Here is a 23,116-nt window from a genome sequence, read left to right as displayed (position 1 = left end):
TTCCAGCAGAGGGTAAATTCAGAGGAGAGCTAATTGTGCCTTACCCTCAGGCTATGAGCATCTAGGAAGTTAGCTAGGCCAGTTTTGGGTTCTATACTTAAGGCTTTTCTAGCTTGGTATAGGTCTTGTAGGACCTGCCAGAACTTATACTCCTCTAATAGGCATCAAGAACCCATGGCCCTCTTCATGCCACAATTAAAGGTCAGTAGAGGAAAACACATAAATGTCTGTGCTCACATGAATATATAAACATATTCACATACAGAAAATCCTTAAGGGTTTATGTTCTCCAAAGAAAATAAGGAATATTAACTGTTTAATTACTCTAAATTTTCTTCACCTTTTTTTTTATAAGTTATGTGTTTTTGCACAATTATACTCAGTATTTACTTTGTTTTTCCCCCAACATTTATATATAGATAGATATGTCCAGGAGTGGGGAACTCGAGGCCATATGTTCGCAAAATAAATCCCCTTAATAAATGAATTTTATTTGTAAAAATTGGACTCAGTCGGCTGCACTTGAGGACTTAGAAGGCCATGTGTGACTTCAAGGCTTTGGATTCCCCACCCCCTGGATATGTCTATATCTATGTATATATATATATCTTGCCATTTATTGATATGATCCACACATTTTTTTTCATGTTATATAATATTCTTTTGTATTCATATTTTCCTTAGCTGATTCCTCTACTTTGAGGTATTTGGATTATTTCTAATATTTTCACTAGTAAGAATAACACTGCTTTGAATTTCTTTGTACAAATTGCTTTTTTTCTTTAGTATTATTTTCTCACTCTGACTTTAATTGTGTGAAAAGATTTGAACAAATTTTTTAAGTTCTTGCCCTATGAGTCAGCATATTGCTCTCCAAAAAGAGTAAGCAAATTTATAGTGCCACCAGGATTGTATAAATATACCTGTTTCCTCATATCCCTGCTGAGATATCATTTTTATTGACTGTTACTATTTAGTATGTATATAATTATACTTTAAAATATTTTAATTTGGATTTCTGATGTGATATAATTATAGGATTATAAAATTTCAGAACAAGAAAGGTCCTATAATTTCTAGTCTAATCAATCCCAATGATTTTACAAAAGAGAAAGCTGAGAGAGGAGAGAAAAAGTAAATAACTTGCCTGAGCTCACACATTTGAGTAGAGGCAAGATTCACACTTAGGCCTTCTGACACCAAATCGACTTTTCTGTTCAGCAGTAAGAGTTATCTAGATATAGGAACACATGGTGAGAAAAGTGAAGAATTAAAAGACAAAAATAATTTCTGATGGCAGAAAAATGAGTAAAGGTATAAGAGACTCCCCACTATATCATTTCCATGGACTTTCATTCAGAAGCTTAGTATATTGAACTGAGTAAGACTCTTTTCAGCTCATTTAAAAAAACTGTGAGTGTTTCGAGTAGAGAAGAGAAGTCCTAATGGCAAACATGGTAATTATCTTTAGGTATTTTAAGGACCTTCCTGTAGAAGAGGGATTTAGTTTAATTTGCTTAGCCCCAGAAAGCAAAATGAAGAATAATGAATTGAAGCTGCATATAAGGAAGAACTTCTGAATAACTAGACCCTCCCAAAAGGGGGAATGGGTTACCTGGGAAAAGTCTTGAGTTGGCTATCACTGTACAGCTTCAAGTAGAAGCAGAATAACCATCTGTCAGCAGCTTTGTGGAGGCAGTTTCTGGTCATGTGTAGTTTGGAATATGTTGTGTTTCTGATGTCCTACCTCTGAATTTTGTGCCCTGTGAGTTTAAAGTAAACACTTTATTTTTAGGTCTAAGGACCAGACTAGTCAGTCACTGGTCTGAAAATTATGAAGCTTCATCAGGATCAGAATTCTGCATTTGGAGGCATTGCAGTTCTTAATTTTGTGTTTTCCTTTTCCTTCCTTTTTTTGTTCTCCTTGTCCTCATCAGGTGATGTGGAGAAAGCAGTAAATGAGCTGATCATTGATTTTGACATGAACTCACAAGAGGAAGGTCCCTATGAAGCTCTGTATAATGCCATTTCCTGCCACTCACTAGATAGCATCACCAGTGGAAAGTCTTCTGACAGAGAATCTGTGACCAAGGAGGCAGAAGCAGCCATTGTGAAAGCATCTGGAGTGAGGCCTGTGTGTACCTGTTTTGTTTCATTTTTAAACTCATAGAAGGTGGGAGGAGGGTAGGGAAAGCACAGGGATGGGCCAGGAGGTCTTTCTGTCCTCTTGCTGCCCTTTTTGGAGTTCCAGGCTTGGCATTCATACACCTAGTTTGCTCTTGGGGGTGTGAAAGGGTAATATGGGAGGAGACTTCTCTCAGAATCCATCACATTTGCATCACGTTGCACACAGTAAATGTTTAATAAAGGTTTAGGGTATTAAAGTAAATTAAACTTCAAGTGACTTTTCTCTCTCTTTACGGTTTGTCTGCTCCATTTCACCCTAAGGATTCTTGGTCTGGGCCTTGCCATTTGCCCTAGAACTGACCCCTTTTATGTTGTCTCCCCTAATTAGAATGTATGACTCTTCTTCATGAGGTCCTTGTAAATCTCTGTTGTAGTGACAGTTCCAGCTCTGATTAGAACTTTGTTGGCTTGATAAAGAAATGATACTTATATTAAGAGATGGAATGTTCCTGATTTCAGCTGAATGAGATGACTTCCCAACATTTTGTCATTTCTCCTCTGAAACAAGGAAGGAGCAAAATGAAAATCATTAGTTTTTGTTCCAACAAGTATTTGCAATCTTTACTAAAATATTTTACTTTTTTGTCCAGAAGGCTCCCAGAGTCATTTCTATATCAAGAAACAATAAAAAGTCTACTAGAATTAATCCCAGCCTGTATGGAGCATTCTGTCTCAGGCTCCATCTGCTCTCAGGGATTACTCATGTGGTCAGGATTTGTATTAAGCTGAACTATCTTGAGGCTTCATTGATACTGTTAGGATGCTTACATGTGTGCTTACATTTGCTTCTATCCAGCCTTGTCCCTCACATTCTACATAAAAAGTTGTGTTTTCTCTAGTCTTATCTTGGAACATGGGAGTGAAGAACATCAAAAATCAGCTTATTTTATACCCTGTTTTCCCTGCCTGTTGTCGCCTTCATTCTTACCACTGCTCCTACCTCTTTCTATAGCTCTAAACTGAATCTTGTTGCTATTCTTAGGATTCCTTTCCATATTATTTCCCCTAGTAAATAATATTTTTAAAGATGCCATTCTTTGCCTCATTTTTTATTAAGCCTTAATCACTGAATGGATGTTGCCTCAGTCAAACTGAGACCTGTTAAAAACCTTAGTTTGAAAAGGCCAAGGTCCCCCACTACATCCTGAGCCATCTCCAGTTGTCCTGATCCATATCTGGTCACTGGACCCAAATTATTCCAGAGGAATCAGAGGAGCCCTCTCACTTAACAGTTCACTTGCATGTCATGGCATCACCTCCCTGATGTCAAGGTCCATTTTGAGAATGAAAGACAAATAGCAGCCACAGCAGTTTCCCCTAGAGTGGTTTGCCACTTTGGGGACTTTTTCCTACAATCATTTCCCCTACTTGGTCATATACTGTGGTTTGGTGTTTTGAGTTTGTATTCCAGACAGACTGGCTTTGTGCTTCCAAGATCACATTGATGATCCTACCTTGAGTAAAGTACATTTTGCTCTTTTGCTAATTTTTTTCTTGTTATTGAGGCTGGCTTGAAAAAGGCCAAGGAATCTGTTACAGCTCCTAGGATATCTGACAGCCCTAGAGACCCTACTTCTTTGAGTATATTCCAGAGTACTAGGTCTTTGGTGGTTCTGTGAGAGAAAGAGGTTTGCCATAATGAAATGGATTCTCCCTTCTTTGCCCTCCTGGTGCAAGCCCAAACCTAAAGTTTGCCTCTAGAATGATCCTGACTTCATCGTGGCCCCCAAGTCTGTAGTTTTATCTCAAGAACTACTGACCCTGCCTAGGCCCAGACTTCTCTTTGGAGCTGACTGGTATTTGAAGAGTTTGGATTAGGGATGAGATATTGGTCAACAGGGCACCTGTTTAATTTCTCTATACGTACAGTGCTAAGTGTTTTACTCTCTTCCAAATGTCCTGCCTGAATATGTTAGCCATATTAAGCTACGAATTCTTTTTTTTGGCATTTGCACACGAGGCCAGTAGGGGGAGCTGGAACCATTGAAGAGAATGGTAAGGAAACCGGATCTGTGAAAAACCAAGAGACTTTACTTGTTAGATTAATTGTTAAGGAACAAGTAATTTAATATCAACTTAAGGACTTTTGGTCATTTGCTAGTTAATGTTACACTGTAGGTGTTGGTTTGCTTTTTTTTTTCCTCTCTCTTACATAATTAAAAAGGCCAAAATCTCCCACTGCATCTGGGGCCATCTCCAGTAGTACTGCTCTATATCTGGCCTCTGGACCCAGATGGCTCCAGAGAAGAGAGTGAGGCTGGTGACTTTGCACAGCCCTCCCTCACTTAAATCCAATTCACTTGCAAGTCATGGCATCACCTCCCTGATGTGACGGTCCTCTTTGAGAATGAAGGACAAACAGCAACGAGGACTTTTGGTTGTTTGCTAGGTATTTGTTGCACCTTAGGTGTTGGGTTTTTTTCTCTTACATAGTAATTTATAAATACTTTGTTCTTTGTGACTGTCAGTGCCACCCTTCTGTTTCCATATTATTGAAATGTGTTGCTCAGGCACAGTATTCAAGCCACATTTACTTTTCTAATGATTTTATCTTGAGTGATGTATAGTAGAAGAGAGTGATTTCTTTAGTGATTCAGGTCTCATTTCACAATGTCACTGTAGCTACTTCTTGATTACAAAGGTCTCAGATCTTTTAACTCTTAGATTTTTTTTTTCATTAAAATTTTTTTCCATCCCAAATTCTTTTCCTTCCTCCACCCTTCCCCAACTCATTGAGAAGGCAAGAAGCTTAGACAGGTTTCTGATAGGCTCTGATTTTTTCTTCCAGAAACATGAGGAGAGTGGCTACATACCTACTTTTTACACTCCCCAAATCTTAACACACATTGATTAAACACTTGCTGTATAATTGGCACTGTTCTAGGTAATGGTGATACATAGCCAGATATCAAATAACTTTTAAGGAGTTTATATTCTGTCAGATAGTCTAGTACAGGGGAATGAGTGCTGGCTCTGAAGTTGTAGGACTTGGGTTCAAATTCAGCGTCTGTTGTTGACTTCTTTGTGACCTTGGACAAATCACTTGACCTTCCTGGGCTCCAGTTTCCTAATCTGTAAGATGTGGGGATTAGAGTGTAAGATCCTTTCGGGCTTTAGGTCTGTGATCCCTCTGATCCTATGTACCTACATAAGTATGTGCAAAATAAATATAGAATACACACAAACACATGCACACACATGCCCACCTCGGAAATCATTAGTAGCAGGGGAGGATTAGGATTACCTCTTCATGTAGAAGCAGCTGAGTGGCTGATTTCTATGGAGGGCTCTCATAACTCAATGTTTTTCTCTTCCCTTTCTTCCTGAAGTATTTACTCCTCTTTTTGAAATACAGTGAATTAACCTATAGATATAGACATACATAGAGCACAGACCAGTTGTGACAGCGCTGTACAAGTTGGGGGAAACATTCCCATTGACCTTTTCTGTGTAGGTCTACCCCTGTAGACTAGAGGATGAGGGTGTATTTAACTTCCCCTGCTTTTTTAATCGCCCTACAAGAATCTGCTTTGTAATGGAATTTTCCAATCAGAACAATAGCTAATCAAACATGAATAATTCCTTGGAATGTAAAAGGTGCTGAAGTGGCTTCTGCTTTGGTTGCAAATCTGTTTTTCAGATTTTTTAGCATGTGGGTCCTTTATCAAGGACAATACCATGTATCTCTAGAATTGCATGGATTTAGGAGCTTCACACATTCATACCCATGAGTCCATTGTATTACCTGTAAAGCATTTCTTCTTTTAGCCTCCTGCTTTCCTCAAGCAGAAAAAAATGGGGCTTATTCCTTTTTAAAAAATAGGCTTAAATGAAATGAGGTTTTAATGTGCTAATGAATAAGAATTATCTGTATGGAATAAAATGATTGAAGATGAGAGGGTATTTTTTTAGCTTTTGCTAATTTTTTTTTTATGGAGAACATTGAAGTTTGAGTAAAAACTAGGGTTTTGATCATTGAGTGCTTTCCTAAGAGTCAATTCATGGACATTGATTTCTTGGATATATTAAAGTAGGTAGAGATTTCATGGTTTCAGAAAATTCCGACTTAGCCTGGCAGCTAAAGAGGACAACAGTGTTTAGATTTTTAAATTTTGTATTCTTGCAATTTCTGTGATAATTTATTTACTCTGTACTGTTGTAGCAGTATGAGAGCCCAGTCAGAGCAAGTTCAGCAGGAAGTTCTTCTGCTCAATCTTCCTGATAATGTTCTTTTACCTTTTCCTTCCTCCCTACATCCATAGAGGGAACGCAGGGCCTCTAGTCCACCCTAACCTTTGAGCCCACTCCCCCTTTCTCAAGAATAGTGAGCCAGATCCCTCCAACCCCTCTGCCCTACCAGCTCTTGAGGCAGATGTGGTTGTTCACACAGCTTGAAGGAAGAGGGAGATACCAACTACAATCTTTCTGGTAATATGGAGCATCACACAGACCATCACATCTCCCCTGTGCTAGCTACTGTGGCACACTGGATTTACCAATTAACCTGCTACTTCACCTAAAGGACCCTTGGGCCTTGCCATTTGTCTCTTTTATGTGTCTATATGTGTTGTCTTCCCCAATTAGAATGGGAGATTCTTGCAATCAGGGATTGTCTCACTTTTCTAGTTGTATCTCTAGCACTTATCACAGTGCTTGGTACATAGTAAGTAGCCATGAAATGCTTTTTCATTTAGCTTTTACTCAGCAATAAGAAACTTTTCTAATCCCGATTTTCCTATTACCATTGAGAGTACCACCATCTTCCCAATCTCATAGTCTTAGTGTCCTCAACCCCTTACTCTCAGACTCACCCCACATATGTAATCTATTGACAAATCTTGGTCATTTCTACCTTCACAACATCCCATTGTATCCTCTCAACTCACTGTCACTCCATAGTACAAGCCTTCGTCATTTCCCAACTAGACATTTTCTATGTCTTCTAATTGGTCTACATGCCTCAAATTTCTCCCTCTTTTATCTTCGACTCAACTACCAAAATTATCTTCCTAAAGTTAAAGCTAGGTCTGACCATATCACCCCTCTACTCAATAAACTGGCTCCCTATTACCTGTGAGATGGAATGTAAAGTCCTCTGTTTAGCACCTAAAGCCATTTGGAACCTGACTCTTTCTTACTTTCCCCTTTCCTATTCCTGTCCACAAACTCTACCATTCAGCTATGCTGCCAGACTTGCTGTTCCTCGCATAATCTTGTGCGTTTGCACTTGCTGTCCCCTCTGATTTCTTTCCTCACTTCTGAATTTTAGCTTTCATGGCTTCCTTCAGGACTCAGATAAATCTTACCTTCTACAGGAAGCCTTTCCTGGTCCTATTTCTCTACACACACTACGCACTTGCAGGGCTCACCCCCCACCCCCACCCCCCAATACATACAACCCTGTCTCTCTCCCACCCTCACTCCCTTCCCCCCACTGCAGTACATACGTGTACACACACACACACACCACACACACACGCACACACGCACGCCTGAAGTGCACTCCCTTCCTGGTCCCCATCCCTGAAACTACTGGTACCTTCTCTCAGATATTACAGATTTTCTGTTTACACAGCATGTATCTTCTGTGTACGTAATTATCTGTTGTTTCCTTCATAGGATTTGAGCTCTTTTAGGGCTGGAAACTGTTTTAACCTTTCTATCTTCATCACTTAGCATAGTGACTAGTTATTTAGCAAATCATTTATCTTCATAGCTGCTCAATGTATGATAGAATTTCTCATCCCTTTGTCTTAAGAAATGAAGGCAAGAGCTACATGGCACTGAAAGGAAGAAATCTCTATTAAGGGAATAATTTTGACCCCATATTTGGCCTCTTCAAGGCATGTTTTAATTATGAATGACTGAACTAGGGGTAGACCAAAAATGCCACATGTTTAAGGAGAGACATGCTAAAACACTTAGGCTTTTTTTTTTTTTAAAGTTTATTAGTGTTAAAACACTTAGGCCAGGTGACACCCATAAGGACTAGCAGGCATGAGAGGTTCTCAGCCTTTTGAGCGTGAGATTCTCAGCCAGCTTTTTTTTTTAATCATATAGAGAGAACGTCCACCCCCTCCAGCAAAACCACCACCAGAGGAAGAGGAAGACACTGAAATGGAGCTTTGTCCTCATACATCCTCTGAGGTATGTGTGTATGTAGGAGAGGGAGGGAGGGAGAGAGAGAGAGAGAGAGAATTAGAGTAAGTAATTGCTTTGGGATGATTAACTCCTTTTATTCCTTACCTATGTTATCCTGGCACCTTTTGGCTGTGTTCTCTTTGCTTTGGTCTTTCATCTCCAGAATATAACTTTATTATCAATGACAGTATATGGACAGCTGACCTGGAATCCAGAAGACTTACATGGGTTCAAGTCCCGTCTTTGATATATTCTGACTTTGTGACCCCAGGCAAGTGCCTAACGTCTCAGTGCCCAAGCCAACTGTGTAAGACTGTAAATTATAGAGAAGGTGTTGCTCTGTATTGGTAGGTGAAATTCCTCACTGGGAGCTCTGTGTATTGATGCAGTCACAGGATTGGTAAAACAAAACAGAGCAAGAGCAAAAAAAAACAACAACTCCGAACCTTTTTATGCTAGTAGCTACCTATTCAAAAAAATTACATCATTTCAAAAAATTATTTTCCAGGTAATTCCATTCCCTGTTGTTTTACTGATTTTTATTTCCTTTATATTCATAGCACCCGGGTTTTTTAGTATAGCCTTCCTTTATCTCCCTTTCCCCTCCCTGTCATTCTCTTTTCCTCTGCAGCCCCAAGAGAATCATCCTTTATGACAGAAGTGTTAAACACATGACTGGTGAGCTTCACAAGTTGAGTCCCACAATACTCCTGAGCGCTGCCCAAAGCAGAGATCCTTCTGTCTGTTTTAGTGGCCAGGTTTCACACTACTGCTTTATAAAAATGAATAACAAAGAGGGAAATAAGTGATTAAACAAAATTAGTCAGCATATCAATAAAATCTCACCTTGTTATTTAATAAAAATAACAGGTCATGAGCCAGCTAGGTGGCACAGTGGATAGAGCATTGGTCCTGGAGTCAGAAGGACCTGAGTTCAGATTCGGCCTCAGACACTTGATGCTTCCAGCTGTGTGACCCTGGGCAAGTCACTTCACTTGGATTGCTTTGCCAAACAAATAAACAAACAGACAAATAAGTGCAGGTCATTGGGATACGTTAATTTAGTCACTTTTCTTACTGTTGAATTTTTATTAATGTTTTACTTTGTCAGAGCCTAGGATTAGATATTTGTGTACCTAACAGAAGCTCTGAAAATTAAATTATTCCCCATCACTTTGGAAAATTGCTTCTCTTGTCTACCAGAGGCTTTGAATCTTTCCTGTAACACATGTAGCCCATTGTAATAAAAATAGAGCAGTTCTGGCGAGGAGGTTATGATTAAACCAAGGTCCTCTGTACTACCTCACAACAATAATAAATGTGCCAAATAACAGAATTCTGAAAAAGAGGAGGATCAAAAAAACCTTTCAGGAAACCTGTAAGACAAGAGAAGGAAGTAAAGAAGAAAAAAGGCTCAACTACAGTGACTATACTTGGAGCCAGGGAATGTCTAGAAGAAATCACTAGAAAGAAAGAAAAGGATGATTACAACAGCTTTACCTCCAGAAGAAAGCCTGGGCATGCCATAAGAACTCTAAGAAAGGTTTTGAATCATGATACAAATTACAAAAGAAAATCTGTTATCTGAAGTATTGGAAATAATGAATTCATGATGAGGAATATGAGAATTAACCACATATAAAGATGGTAAAAAAGTTCCATAAAATATTGGGCTGTCTATGGAACAGAGATTTAGGCAGAAAGAAAAAAAATGCAGAGATTTGAGAATTACTGATGTCTGTGGAAAATATGAAAGAATTAGAGTCTGAATCTCTTACTCCAAGAAATGATACAAGAAAGTTTTGTAAAAAGGAGGTGGGATACAAATCTGTAGAAAAAAATCTGAAGGACTTACCTACAAATGTTATTACTGAATTGTAAGTATACAATCAAGTATATAATCCTCCAAGTAGTCAATTCAATGTCTTTTTCTGTCTGTTAAATTTTTAATTAAGGTTTCATCATACCAGAGTCTAGGACAAGGTATTTATGTATCATAAGGAAAATTTAAAAGTTACGTTATGTCCCATTCCTTGCCTGCTCCATATTCAAAATTGTACCTTTTATGTGCTGTATTGTCCACTGGAGGCTTTGAATCTTCATTGTCATACATGTAGCTTATAATAATAAAAATAGAGGAATTCTGGCAAGATCATAGAATTAAGCACCAATTCAGATTGCACAATGAAAATGAAATGAGAGATGGAAAAATGATATACTAAAAAGTTATGGAAACTGAACTACACACCAGAATCACCCATCCATTCTAAAACTGGGTATATTCAGCCATCATGAGAAAAAATGGTTCTTCAATGAGAGCAAGAAATTTAAGTGAGAAATACCAAACTGGGCATGTCCTAGTGAGTGGATCTAGGGTAAGTCACGCAATCGCACTGAGTCCACTACAAGTTCATATTATCCAATCTCAATTGGGCCCTCACTGTAACAGAGTGGTTCTTTTTAGTCCTCCTGAATTGATTCTGTATTCTGTTTCCCACAACAACTGTTTCAAGGTTCTCTTAAGGTGCCTGTGTCCCAAACCTTCCAGCTGAAGACCTCTTTATTATGAGAAAGTAAAGACTATTCATTGTATGCTCTCTTGTCTCCCCTTTTCTGTATCTCACAGTCCCTTAATATCTTACCTAGTTGTTTACTTCTTCATTGTTGTTCTTGATGATGATACAGCTCTTCTCTTTGCCAAGGTTGTATACTCTTCTTTAGACCATTACCTCCTATTTTTTCCAGCAGATTGCCTTTTCAGTCATCCCTTCTCTCTCCAGTCATCAATCTCTTCCTATCTACTTGTTCCTTATTTATTATATCCAGATGCACTCAAGTCACTTCCATCCTTAAAAGTTCTTACTAGACCCTGCTATCTTCTCAAGGTATAGTATTATGCTTCCCTCCTTTTCTCAGCTAAACTTCTGCTACAGTAGAAAAGTTAATAACTTTATAGTCAGAGAACCTGGGTTCAAATCCTTTGATGCTACTGCTTGCATGACATCATGCTACTTATTTATTCCCTCTGGATTTCAGTTTCCTAGACTGTAAAATGAGGAGATTGAAGTAGATGGCCTTTGAGGTCCCTTATAGATCTATGATCCTAGAACACTGTCTATCCTAACTGCTTTCAGTTCTTCTCTTCTCACTTCTCAATCTTTTACACTCTGGCTTCCAGCCTTACTACCCAGTAGAAACAGTTCTCTTCAGTTATTAAATTGCCAAAAATGGTGGGTGGCCTGTTCTCAGTCTTCACCCTTCTTCACTTCTGTGCAGTATTTGATATTGATCACCATTTCCTTCTGGACACTCTCCTCTCTGGACTTCCAGAAACTGCTCTGTCGTGGTTTTTTCCCAGTCTCTTTGATCTCTCTTTCTCACTTCCTACATTGGTTCAGTCAAGCATTTATTAAGCACCCACTATGTGCCAGGCACTGTGCTATGTGGCAGAGAAATAAATGCAAAGAATGAAATAATCCTTACTTTCAAGGAGCTTCTAACATCAGTATCATGCCCCATGACTGTGGATATCACTCTCTGTCCTGTTGTCTCTTTCCTTCTTTCCATATGCTCTCACTGGGTAAGAGAATTCCCAGAGATTTAATTTGCATGTCTTATGCAGATCTTTCTACATATGTAGCCCTGGTCTCTCTCCTTAGCTCCGAGATTCTTGCCCCTGCTTATTGGACATTTTTTAAAAATAAAATTTTAGTTGTATATTTTGTTTTTATATCCCCTTCATTTTGCAATGTATTCATGTCCATTTGGCTCCTCCCCTCACCTCTGTGAAGAAGCAGGGTGAGTGTCTATCCTCAGAGTTCCACATCTGGTACAGTGGATCACTCAGGGCCTAGGGGTTCAAGTAAACAGTTCCTTTATTAAAAACATCTTTCTCTGTTTCCCACAAACAACCCCCCTCCCACAACAACAACAACAGCAACAAACAACAACAAGGGTCAAAGTTTACCCCCAAGGTGGTAACTCTATGTAGGAAGGTAAAAGCCTCCTGCAAGGAGATTAAAATAATCATCATTCCCTGGCATCTTAGGAATTCTGCTAATGTCCTAAAACTTTCTATATCCTTCTTGCCCAAAGTCATCAGTTTTTTAATGAATTAATTTTTAGTTTTCAGTATTCACTTCCACAAGATTTTGAGTTCTAGATTTTCTCCACATCTCTCCCTTTCCCCCCACCCCAAGACAGCATGCCTTCTGGATAAAAACCCCTTTCCCCAATCTACCTTCCATTCTATCACCCCTCCCCCCTTCTCTTATCCCCTTCCCCTTCTGTTTTCCTGTAGGGAAGGATAGATTTCTATACCCCATTGCCTGTCTGTCTTATTTCCCAGTTGCATGTAAAAACAATTTTTAACATTCATTTTTAAAACTTTGAGTTCCAAATTCTCACCTTCTTCCCTCCCCACCAAGTGTCATTGAGAACGCAAGAAATTCAATATAGGTGATACATGTGTAGTCATGCAAAACGCTTCCATAATAGTCATGCTGTGAAAGACTATATTTCCCTCCATCCTATCCTGCCCCCCATTTATTCTATTCTCTCTCTTGACTCTGTCCCTCCTCAAAAGTGTTTTCTTCTGATTACCCCTTCCCCCAATCTGCCCTCCCTTCTATCACCCCCCCCCCACCTTAGCCCCTTCCTGTCAAGGGCCAGCACTGATGAGTCAGAGGATTCAAGCCATGCCGGGTTTTACCTGCAGCCTGTCCTTTAGCCGATGGCTGCCTAAGTCAGATATGTGGGCTGTCCAACCCCTCCTTGTTCTGTCTCTCTTGAGAATAGAAGGACCTTGAAGATTACAGGAGGCAAGGAAACTGTTCAGGGGGGACTCCCACTGGTTACTGTTCCCATGAGAAAAATAATTGTTGATACTTTTGCCTTTGCTACTCTGGGTTCTGTTCCCACGAATGAGGTATAAAAACCCTAGCCCTCAGATTAATAAACGGAGCTGGTCCTCTACCTATCTCCCACCTGGCCTGCATGTATTTCTTTATCTCTCTCATACTTGACCGTCTATTAAACACAGTCACAGGGACGTGCGTCTGTGATACCTTCCCCCCTATTTTCCTGTAGGGTAAGATAAATTTCCATGCCCAACTGAGTGTGTATGTTATTCACTCCTTAAGTCAAATCTGATGAGAATAAGATTCACTCATTTCCTCTCACCTTTCCCCTCTTTCCCTCCACTGTAAAAGCTTTTTTGTGCTTCTTTTATGTAAGATAATTCACCCAATTCTACCTCTTCCTTTCTCCTTCTCCTAGTACAGTCCTCTCTCACCCCTTAATTTTATTTTTTAGATATCATCCCTTCATATTCAACTCACTCTGTGCCCTCTGTGTGTACACACACACACACACACACACACACACATTTTCCTTTCAACTACCCTAATACTGAGAAAGATCTCATGAATTACAAATATCATCTGTCAATTCAAGAATGTAAACATTTCAACTTTAACAAGTCCCTTATGATTTCTCTTTCCTGTTTACCTTTTCATGCTCCTCTTGAGTCTTGTATTTGAAAGTCAGATTTTCTATTTAGCTCTGGTCTTTTCATCAAGAATGCTTGAAAGTCTTCTATTTCACTGAATATTCATTTTTTTCCCCTGAAGGATTACACTCAGTTTTGCTGGGTAGGTAATTCTTGGTTGTAATTCTAGCTCCTTTGACCTTAGAAATATCATATTCCAAGCCCTCCAATTCCTTAATGTGGAAGCTGCTAAATGTTGTGTTATCCTGATTGTATTTCCACAGTACTTGAATTTTCTTTCTGTCTGTTTGCAATATTTTCTCTTTGACCTGGGAACTCTGGAATTTGGCTGTAATATTCCTAGGAGTTTTCCTTTTGGGATCTCTTTCAGGATTCTTTCAATTTCTATTTTACCCTCTGGTTCTAGAATATCAGGGCAGTTTTCTTTGATAATTTCTTTTCTTTTCTTTTTTTTTTTTGATGATTTCTTGAAAGATGATGTCTAGACTCTTTTTTTTCATCATGGCTTTCAGGTAGTCCAATAAATTTTAAATAATCTCTCTTGGATCTATTTTCCAGGTCAATTGTTTTTCCAGTGAGATATTTCACATTGTCTTCTATTTTTTCATTCTTTTGGTTTTGTTTTATAATTTTTTTATTTCTCATAGAATCACTAGCTTCCATTTGCTCCATTCTAGTTTTTAAGGAATTATTTTCTTCAGTGAGCTTTTGGACCTCTTTTGCCATTTGGGTTAGGCTATTTTTTAAGGTGTTATTTTCTTCAGTGTTTTTTTGGGTCTCCTTTAGCAAGCTGTTGACTTGTTTTCATGATTTTCTTGCATCACTCTCATTTCTCTTCTCAGTTTTTCCTCTGCTTCTCTTACTTGCTTTTCAGAATCCTTTTTTGAGCTCTTCCATGGCCCAAGACCAATTTGTATTTTTCTTGGAGGCTTTGGATGTAGGAACTTTGACTTTGTTGTCTTCTTCTGGTTGTATGTTTTGATTTTCTTTGTCACTAAAGTGAGATTCTGTAGTCTGAGTGTTTTTATGCTATTTGCTCATGTTCCCAGCCAGTTGCTTGACTTTAACTCTTTGTTAAAGTAGGGCTCTGTCTCCAGTGTGGAGGGTGTGCTGACCTAAGCTTCAGGGGTTTTGTGCAGTTGTTCTTAGAGATACTTCTAGGGACCTGTAAATTTTCAGTTCTTTCAAGGTGGTATGATCAAAGGCAAGGTGTTTACTCCTTTCCCGGCCTGTGTTCTGGTCTGTGAGTGACCAGAAGCACTCTTTTCTGCCTTGGAACTATGAGGAGGATTCCCTATCCACCATTTCCACAAGTTCTGCCATGCCAGTGCTCCTCCTTGCCCCAGGACCACCACTTAGGACCGTGACCCAGATCCAAGCACAGGCAAAGCAAGACAATCCTGCCTCAGTGCTAGCAAAGAGATCCCTGCAATCCCTCTCTGATCAGCCACTCGAGTCCCCCTCAATCTGTGGTCCAGAAGCTCTGGAAGCAGCCACCGCCACCTCAGGGCTAGAGTGGGGGACGGACCATGCTTCTCTTTCACCCACGTCTGACAGACCTTTGCTACTGACCTTCTAAGTTGTCTTTGGCATTTGTGGGTTGAGAAGTCTGGAAGCCACCACAGCTGCCCATGATTCACTCTCCTGAAGCCTGCTCCAGATTCTCTGGGGCCCCATCTTTGTCTGCATGGACACTCTGAACTGTGATCCTCTTTCAGCCCAGAGCAACAGACCTTTCCCATCAACCATCCAAGTTGTCTTAGGCTGGAAATTTGTTTCACTCTGTCTTTTTATGGTCTCTGCTGCTCTTGTTTAGAGTAATTTTTACAGGTTATTTGGAGGGGCTTAGGGGAGAGCTCAAGTAACTCACTGCTTTCACTCTGCCACATCTTGGCTCCACCACTCCCAAAGTCATCAGTTAAACCTTTATTTAAATGCCTATTGTGTGCCAGGCACTAGGTGATACAAAAAGTTCTTCCTGATATAAAAAGAGGCAAACCACAGTCCCTGCCCAAAGGTAGGTCTCAGATCCATCTACTCTGTATAAAGTTAATTCTAACTGCCTGAAGATTGATCCATGTTGTCTTTCTTGGTTCACAGCAGCCCTCATTGGTACTATGAGAGTATGGAGGTTAACTCAAACTTCCCCATTCTAGCAGTGTCTCCGTTTACAGTAGTTACATCCTCATATCTCCTCTTTAGGGCCAAGCTTATTATAATTTATTGCACTTATTTTCAGTCATTTTATTGGTACTGTTCCTTCTAGTTGTATTATTGTAGTGAGTAGATATATTGTTTTCCATTTTCTGCTTTTACTTTGGGGTCTGTTTGTTAAATATTCCTATTGTATGTATTTTTATAGGGGAGTACTATTCATTATATTCATATAACAAATTTATTTATCTATTCTCCATTTGATAGACATGTCCTTTGTTTCCAGTTCTTTGCTACTCAAAAAAAAAGTACTGCTACAAATAGCATGGCATCTTTTTTTAAAAAAAATCATTTACTTACTTAAAGTATATCCTTAATAGTAGATTCTGGGGGAGAGTGTATGACCACTTGAGCCAATTTATTTGTATAATTCTAAATTGCTTTCTGGAATTATTGCACCAGTTCACAGCTCTACCAAAAGTGTATTAGTATGCTTGTCTTTCCACAACCTTTCCAACATTGACTATTGTCATCTTTTGTCATCTTGGCCAATTTCCTTTCTTTCACATGACACTTCAAAGTTGTTTTCCAATCCAATCCAATCAACATTTATTAAGTGCCTACTATGTGCCAGACACTGTGCTAAGTTCTGGGGAGACAGTAAAAATAAAAACAGTCCCTGTCCTCAAGGAGCTCACAATCTAACGGAGGGAGACAACACACAAAAGAAGGCAGAAAAGTGAGTAAGGGGGAGCAGCAGGACACTATGGGGTACCTGGCATGGAGGCATCTTGTTCAGTGGATATGAAACCACGAAGAGCAGCAGATGAAGAGTGAAGTGAGCTGAAAGTCCAGTTTCTGCCCTCTATAAAGGAAGGCACTGGGAAGATTTTTTTGCTACCCTGTCCAGCCCTTCAGTCAGTGGAGAGAGGGAGGCTGAGAGGGGTGATGTCAGTCAAGGTTGGAGTTAGTAGTGTGGTGATGAGATTTGAAGTAATGAACTTACGGGGAGGGGGTGGGCAATCTATTTCTGGAACTTGGCAGAGCTGAGAGTTTTGATTTCCATTTTTATTATTAGTGATTTGGAACATTCTTTCATATTTTTTGCTAGTTTGCCATTCTTTTTTTGAAAATTGCTTATATCCGTTAACCATTTAACTATTGGGGAATCGATTTCTGCTAGTTGCCTATTATCTTTGACATCAGACCCTCATCAGAGATATTTGATACAAAGATTTTATCCAAGTCCTCTGCTTCCTTTCTTATTCTGGTTGTATTCATCTTGTCCTTACAAAAACTCTTTTTTAAAGATTAAAAAAGAAATTAACAAGTGCTAATAATCTCTTCCTTCCACACCCCCTCCCCTCGAAACACTGAAAAAAGAGAAAATACAAAATAAAACCCTTGTAAGAAATATGTGTAGTCAAGCAAAACAAATTCCCACATGCACCCTGAATCCATCACCCCTTTTGTCAGGAGGCAAGTAGCATATTTCATCATGATCACTCTGAAATTATGACTGGTCATTGTGTTGATTAGTTTCTTGCCCCTTCTTCATAAAGAAGAGAATGTTGAGAGAGAAAGAGTGTTCATGGCACCAGTGCGCTAGGTGTGATACAGTTTGCTTCTGCTCCCCCATCTCTCTTCTCTTTCTTTCACAGCTTCTTATCCTTTCTTTCTTTCCTTTTAAACACCTCCTTCTGATCTATCTTCCATGGTTAGTTTGTTTTGCTTAAGACAAATCCTTCCCTTAATTTCCCTCGTATTCCTCCTTTTCCCTTCTCTTTTCCTGTTGAGTAAAATATGTTTCTGCATCTAATTGTATGTATGTGTATGTATTCTTCCCTCTTTATACCTGTCCAGATGAAAATGAGGTTCAAGTGTCACCTGATAACCCTCATACTTTTCTCCTTATTTGTATAGTCTGCCACCTGCACTCAAGTTATGTCAGATAATTTCCCACTTACCTATCCCTTTTCCACTTCTAGTGTATTTATTTCCCTTTCCTTTTCCTTTCTTTTAAGATCATTAAAACATTAAAAAAAAAAGACCCGACTTCCTCTGTGACCCTTGATGATTATAGAGTTCTGTGGGGACATTTATTGTCTTCCCTATTAGAATGTAAACAGTCCATCCTCATTTAGTTTCCTGTGATTACTTTCTTGTATTTACCTTTAAAATTTTTTTTTACCTTTTGTGTTTATATTTCAAAGTTTGTATCAGGACTTGAAAGCCCTTTATTTTTTTAAAAGACTGCCCTCCCTCTCAGCCCCTTGTAGGATTGTATTCAGTTTTGCTGTGGAAGTTATTCTTAGTTGCAAGTCAATATCTTTTGCCTTCTGTAATATTTTCCCAAACTTTCCTCTTCTTTATGGTAGTGGCTACTAAATCTTGTTATGATCCTTGACTTAGGAATCATGATTCTTAGTACTTGAATTCTTTCTGTCTGCTTGTAGTCTTTCTTTGACCTGGAAGGTCTGGATTTTAGCTGTAATGTTGCTGAGCTTTTTCATTTTGGGGTTTCTTTGAGGAGGTGATCAGTTGATTCTTTGTATTTCTACTTTTCTCTCTGATTCTAAGAGAACTGGGTAGTTTTCTTTTAAGATTCCTTGAAATATGATGTCTAAGCTCCCTTTTTTTGGTCATGTCTTTCAGGTAGTCCAATGATTCTGGTTTTTTGGTTTGTTTTGTTTTGTTTTGTTTTGGCTAGGCAGTGGGGTTGTGACTTGCCCAGGGTCACCCAGCTAGTAAGTGTTATGTGTCTGAGGCCGGATTTGAACTCAGGTCCTCTTGAATCCAGGGCCGTTGCTCTATCCACTGTGCCACCTAGCTGCCCCATCTTTTTTTTTTTTGAAGCCCATAGAGTTTTTTCCCTCATTTAAAATATTTCGTTTTTTTCCAATTACATGTAAAATACTTTATTATTCATTTTTTTAAATTTTGGGTTCCAAATTATTTGCCAAATTGTTTATCAAATTATTTATCAAATTGTTTGCCATGTCCGTTTGATAGGTGTTATACATGTACAATAATGCAAAAGTATATTTTCATGTTAGTCATGTTGTGAAAGAAAAAAAAACCAATACCAAAAAAATGCCACATAAGAAAAGTAAAGAAAGTTTGTAAAAAGTATGCTACAGTCTGCATTCAGACTCCATCAGTTCTTTCTGTGGAGGTAGAGAGTATTTTTCATCATAATACCTTTGAAATTGTCTTGGAAATTTGTATTGCTGAGAATAGCTAAGTCATTCACAATTGATCATCTTGCAACATTGCTGTTACTGTGTACTTAGTCTAATCTAATGATTCTTAAGTTTTTTCTCCTCAGTCTATTTTCCATATCATTTGTTTTTCCTATGAGATAGCTTATATATTCTTCTATTTTTCCAATCTTTTGACTTTGTTTTAATATTTCTGGTTGTCTGATGAAGTCATTAATATTTATTTGGTCCATTCTAATTTTCAAGGAGGTTGGTAGGTGGCTCAGTAGATAAAGTTCTAGGCCTGGAGTCAGGAAGACCTGAGTCTATATGAATGCCTCTGACACATATCAGAAGGAAATAGCAAGCCCTTCCACTATCTTTGCCAAGAAAACCCTGTTGACGGTATTGGCGTGCTGTGGTCCACAGAGTCATGAGGAGTCAGACACAACTCAATGCCTGAACAACAACTTTCAAGGAATCTCTTTGGATAAGGTTTTATACCTCCTATTCCAAACTATTAATACACTTTCCAATTCTTTCTTTCATAGCTCTCATTTCTTTTCCAATTTTTTCTTATAGTACTCATTTCTTTTTCAGTTTTCCTCTAGCATTCTCATTTTATTTTTAAAATCATTTCGTTCTCTTTAAAAAACAAAACAAGACAAAACTTTGTTGTTCACCTCTTCGAGGGATTTAGTTGAACTTGTGCAAGTTATATTTTACCTTGACACCTTGCTTGTAGGTGCTTTGTAGTCTTCAGCTTATTTTACAGATGAGGAAACTGAAGCAAACAGAGTTAAATGACTTGTCTGGAGTCACACAGCTACTAAGTATCTGAGGTCAGATTTGAACTCACGTTTTTCTGACTCCAGGCCCAGTACTCTATCCACTAATTTTCAGTTAAACCTATTATTATTGTTTGCAATTAGCCGAAATGTTAAAATTAGCAAAAAATTTAAAAATAAAAAATTAGCAAATCCCCAATGAGAAAGAAAACACCTTTATATCATGTATACATAATTATTAAGCAAAACAAATTTCCACGTTGGTAATGGCCTTAAAATACATCTTAGTTTCTACTCTGAGTCCTTTACATCTCTGTCTTCAGGTGGGTAGCATGCCTCCTCATTGATTTTCTGGAATCATAGTTGGTCATTGTTTGGACCAGAATTTTCATTGCTTTGAAAGTTGCTTTCCCATTGTTGTTGTTATTGTATAAATTGTTCTCCTGGTTTTCACTTCACTCTGCATAGACTCGTGCAAATCTTTCTAGGTTTCTTTGAAATAATCCCCTTCAGCATTTCTTGAGGCACAATAGCATTCCATTACATTCATATACCATAATTTGTTCAGCCATTCCTCAACTGATGAACTGTTCTTTAATTTCCAGTTCTATGCTATTATATAATGAGCTGCTATTAATAGGTTCATACATATGGGTCCTTTTCCTCTTTCTTTGATGTCTTTGATGGGTATGGGGCCTAGTAGTGATAACTCTGTGTCAATAGGGTATAAATAAGGGAATGAGCATAGGTAAAGAAGAAAAAAAATCACTACTTTTGTAGCTGATATAATGATGTACTTTGAGAATCCTTTAGAGTCAACTAAAAATCAATTGAAACTATAACTTCTGCAAAATTTCAAGATGTAAAATTTATCCACATAAATCATCAATTTTTTTCATATTTCCAATGAAACTTAGCAGGAAAAGATAAAACTTTTATTTAAAAACCCCCCACAAAATATATAGAATACTTGGGATTTTATCTATGAAGACACACACAAAAACTGCATGAATATAACTGCAAAATCCTCTTTATGTAATAGTTGGAGAAATATTAATCAAGGACAAACTGAGCCAATATAATAAAAAGTTACAATACTAGCTAAGTTAATTTACTTATTCAGTGTTATATCGATCAGATAACCAAAGGATTACTTTGAGCTAGAAAAAATAACAGTGAACTTCATCTGGAATATAGGGGGAAAAAGATAAAAAATTCAAAATAATGAAAAAAATGTAGTAAAGAATGGGGCTTAACAGTGTCAGATCTCAAATTATGCTACAAAATAGTAATTTCCAAAACTATTTGGTATAGGTTAAGAAATATGGAGGTTGATCAGTGTATCTGATTAGGCATACAACATGCAGAGCTAAACAAACCAGGTAGCCTAGTGTTTTATTGTTGTTGTTGTTTGTCCTTCATTCTTTTGTGTGTGGGGGGGAAGGGGGCAGCAATTGGGCTTAAGTGACTTGCCCAGGGTCACGCAGCTAATAAGTGTCAAGTGTCTGAGGCCGAGTTTGAACTCGGGTCCTCCTGACTCCAAGGCCAGAACTCTATCTACTGCACCACCTAGCTGCCTCCTTCTTCTTGAAGAGGACCTTGACATCAGGAAGGTGATGTCATGACTTGCAAATGAATTGGATTTAAGTAAGGGAGGGCTGTGCAGAGTCACCAGCCTCACTTTGTCTTCCAGAGCCACCTGGGATCAGTGGCCAGATATAAATCAGGACAACTGGAGCTTAGTGCTTTGTAGTGATCAAAGACCCAAACAATTGGGATAACAAATTCTTTTTGACCTGAGCCTGCTGATCCCTCCCCCTAAAGTTCCTGCGTTTCTGTTGGCTGTTGGATTAGCAAGAGAAGATCACAGTGATTAACATTGCTGCCTAACTCCTGGTAGATTGGAATGATCACGAACCTGGTGAAAGACCTCGGAAATTTCACCTATGCAACTGCGCAGTTCCATAGAAGTCTTCTGATAATGTCCCGTTAGGCAAGGCCCCAGGGACTGGAAAGACATATCAGGAGACTGGATATGCTGAACCACAAGAGAACACACAGCTATTGTTTGTCCACAATTGCTCTTTGTTTAGCACTGTGGGGCTGCATAGTTGGCATGCCACCCTGGCATAAAAGATGGTACCATGCATAAGAACCTAAAATGTCCGGATTGTGTTCTCTCTGTCACTGATTCCTTCTTATTTTTTCTGCTCCCATTTTGGTTACCTGCTGAAGATGACTTTACTTTAGACTCTGATCACAACTGTTTAGTCCCTAGTTGGGACACATGTAGGTACAGCCACAATGCTTCCCTCTACCTCTAACCCTCAATTTATGTCCCTGTTCTTGATGTTTGTCATTTATTAGCTGACCTGTTGCTGGCTATGGAGATGAGATAACACTGTTTTGTCACCAGGAGAGTTTATCAGATTAATAAGCAGATCATAATGAAGCTATACATTTTTAAAGGGAAAAATCCTTTTATTGCCAAATAGACTGCTGCCTTCTTTAGGTCCAGCTAGAGTCCACAGCATTCAAGTACTAGAAGTAGGCCAATTAGCACTAGAGTAAGTTAGTGATTTTCTTCATTGACATCTGCTTCCATTTGCCATTGGTCATAGTCCCCTAGTTTTATGGATGAAGTGATCAATGCCTAGAAAGGGAATAGGATAGAGAGGAAAGGCATGTGTCTTTTTTGTCTTGGGAAAGAAAAGGAAAGAAAGGGCTTTTTATTTGCTTTAGACATACTGCTTTCTAGTGCAAATGAGGTGATGGGTTATAATTGCTAGAGTTCAGAATAAATTTCTTTTGTGATTGCTAGATTTAAGACCTTGAGCAAGTCTGGTTTTTCTTACCTATAAAAGGAGGATAGTGTGCTAAAATAAAAATGTGTGATGATTCTGTGATTCATAACATTCTACATCAGTGCCAGGCATGCAGTGAAAAGAAGCCCTGTTGCCCTGACTGCCCAGATGGAAGTTATGAGCTCTGTGTTGTGGTTTTAAAAGAAAATGTAATACAGGGAGGTCAGTCTAAGCTGACACAGCAGGACAGGTAGCAGGAGACCCATGCTATCTGGTAGCCAGGTGGCCGAATCATCAAGTAGTGGCAGAAGTTATGTAGAAAGAATTCTGGAT

General features: G+C 38.7%; 1 protein-coding gene across 1 annotated transcript in view; it reads left to right on the top strand.

Annotated features, from left to right (window-relative positions):
- Positions 1 to 23,116, top strand: part of ANKS1A (ankyrin repeat and sterile alpha motif domain containing 1A) — a 244,726-nt gene that overhangs the window by 110,902 nt on the left and 110,708 nt on the right. Inside the window, 2 exon segments of the mRNA XM_078155409.1 lie at positions 1,938 to 2,134; positions 8,248 to 8,334. Of these exon segments, the coding sequence (XP_078011535.1) occupies positions 1,938 to 2,134; positions 8,248 to 8,334 (284 nt within the window).

Source organism: Phascolarctos cinereus, unplaced genomic scaffold (genome assembly GCF_003287225.1).
Source record: "Phascolarctos cinereus isolate Bilbo 61053 unplaced genomic scaffold, phaCin_HiC Scaffold_5;HRSCAF=322, whole genome shotgun sequence".
NCBI lineage: Eukaryota > Metazoa > Chordata > Mammalia > Diprotodontia > Phascolarctidae > Phascolarctos > Phascolarctos cinereus.
Note: the sequence above shows the minus strand (reverse complement) of the source record. Positions and strands in the feature narration are given on the sequence as shown.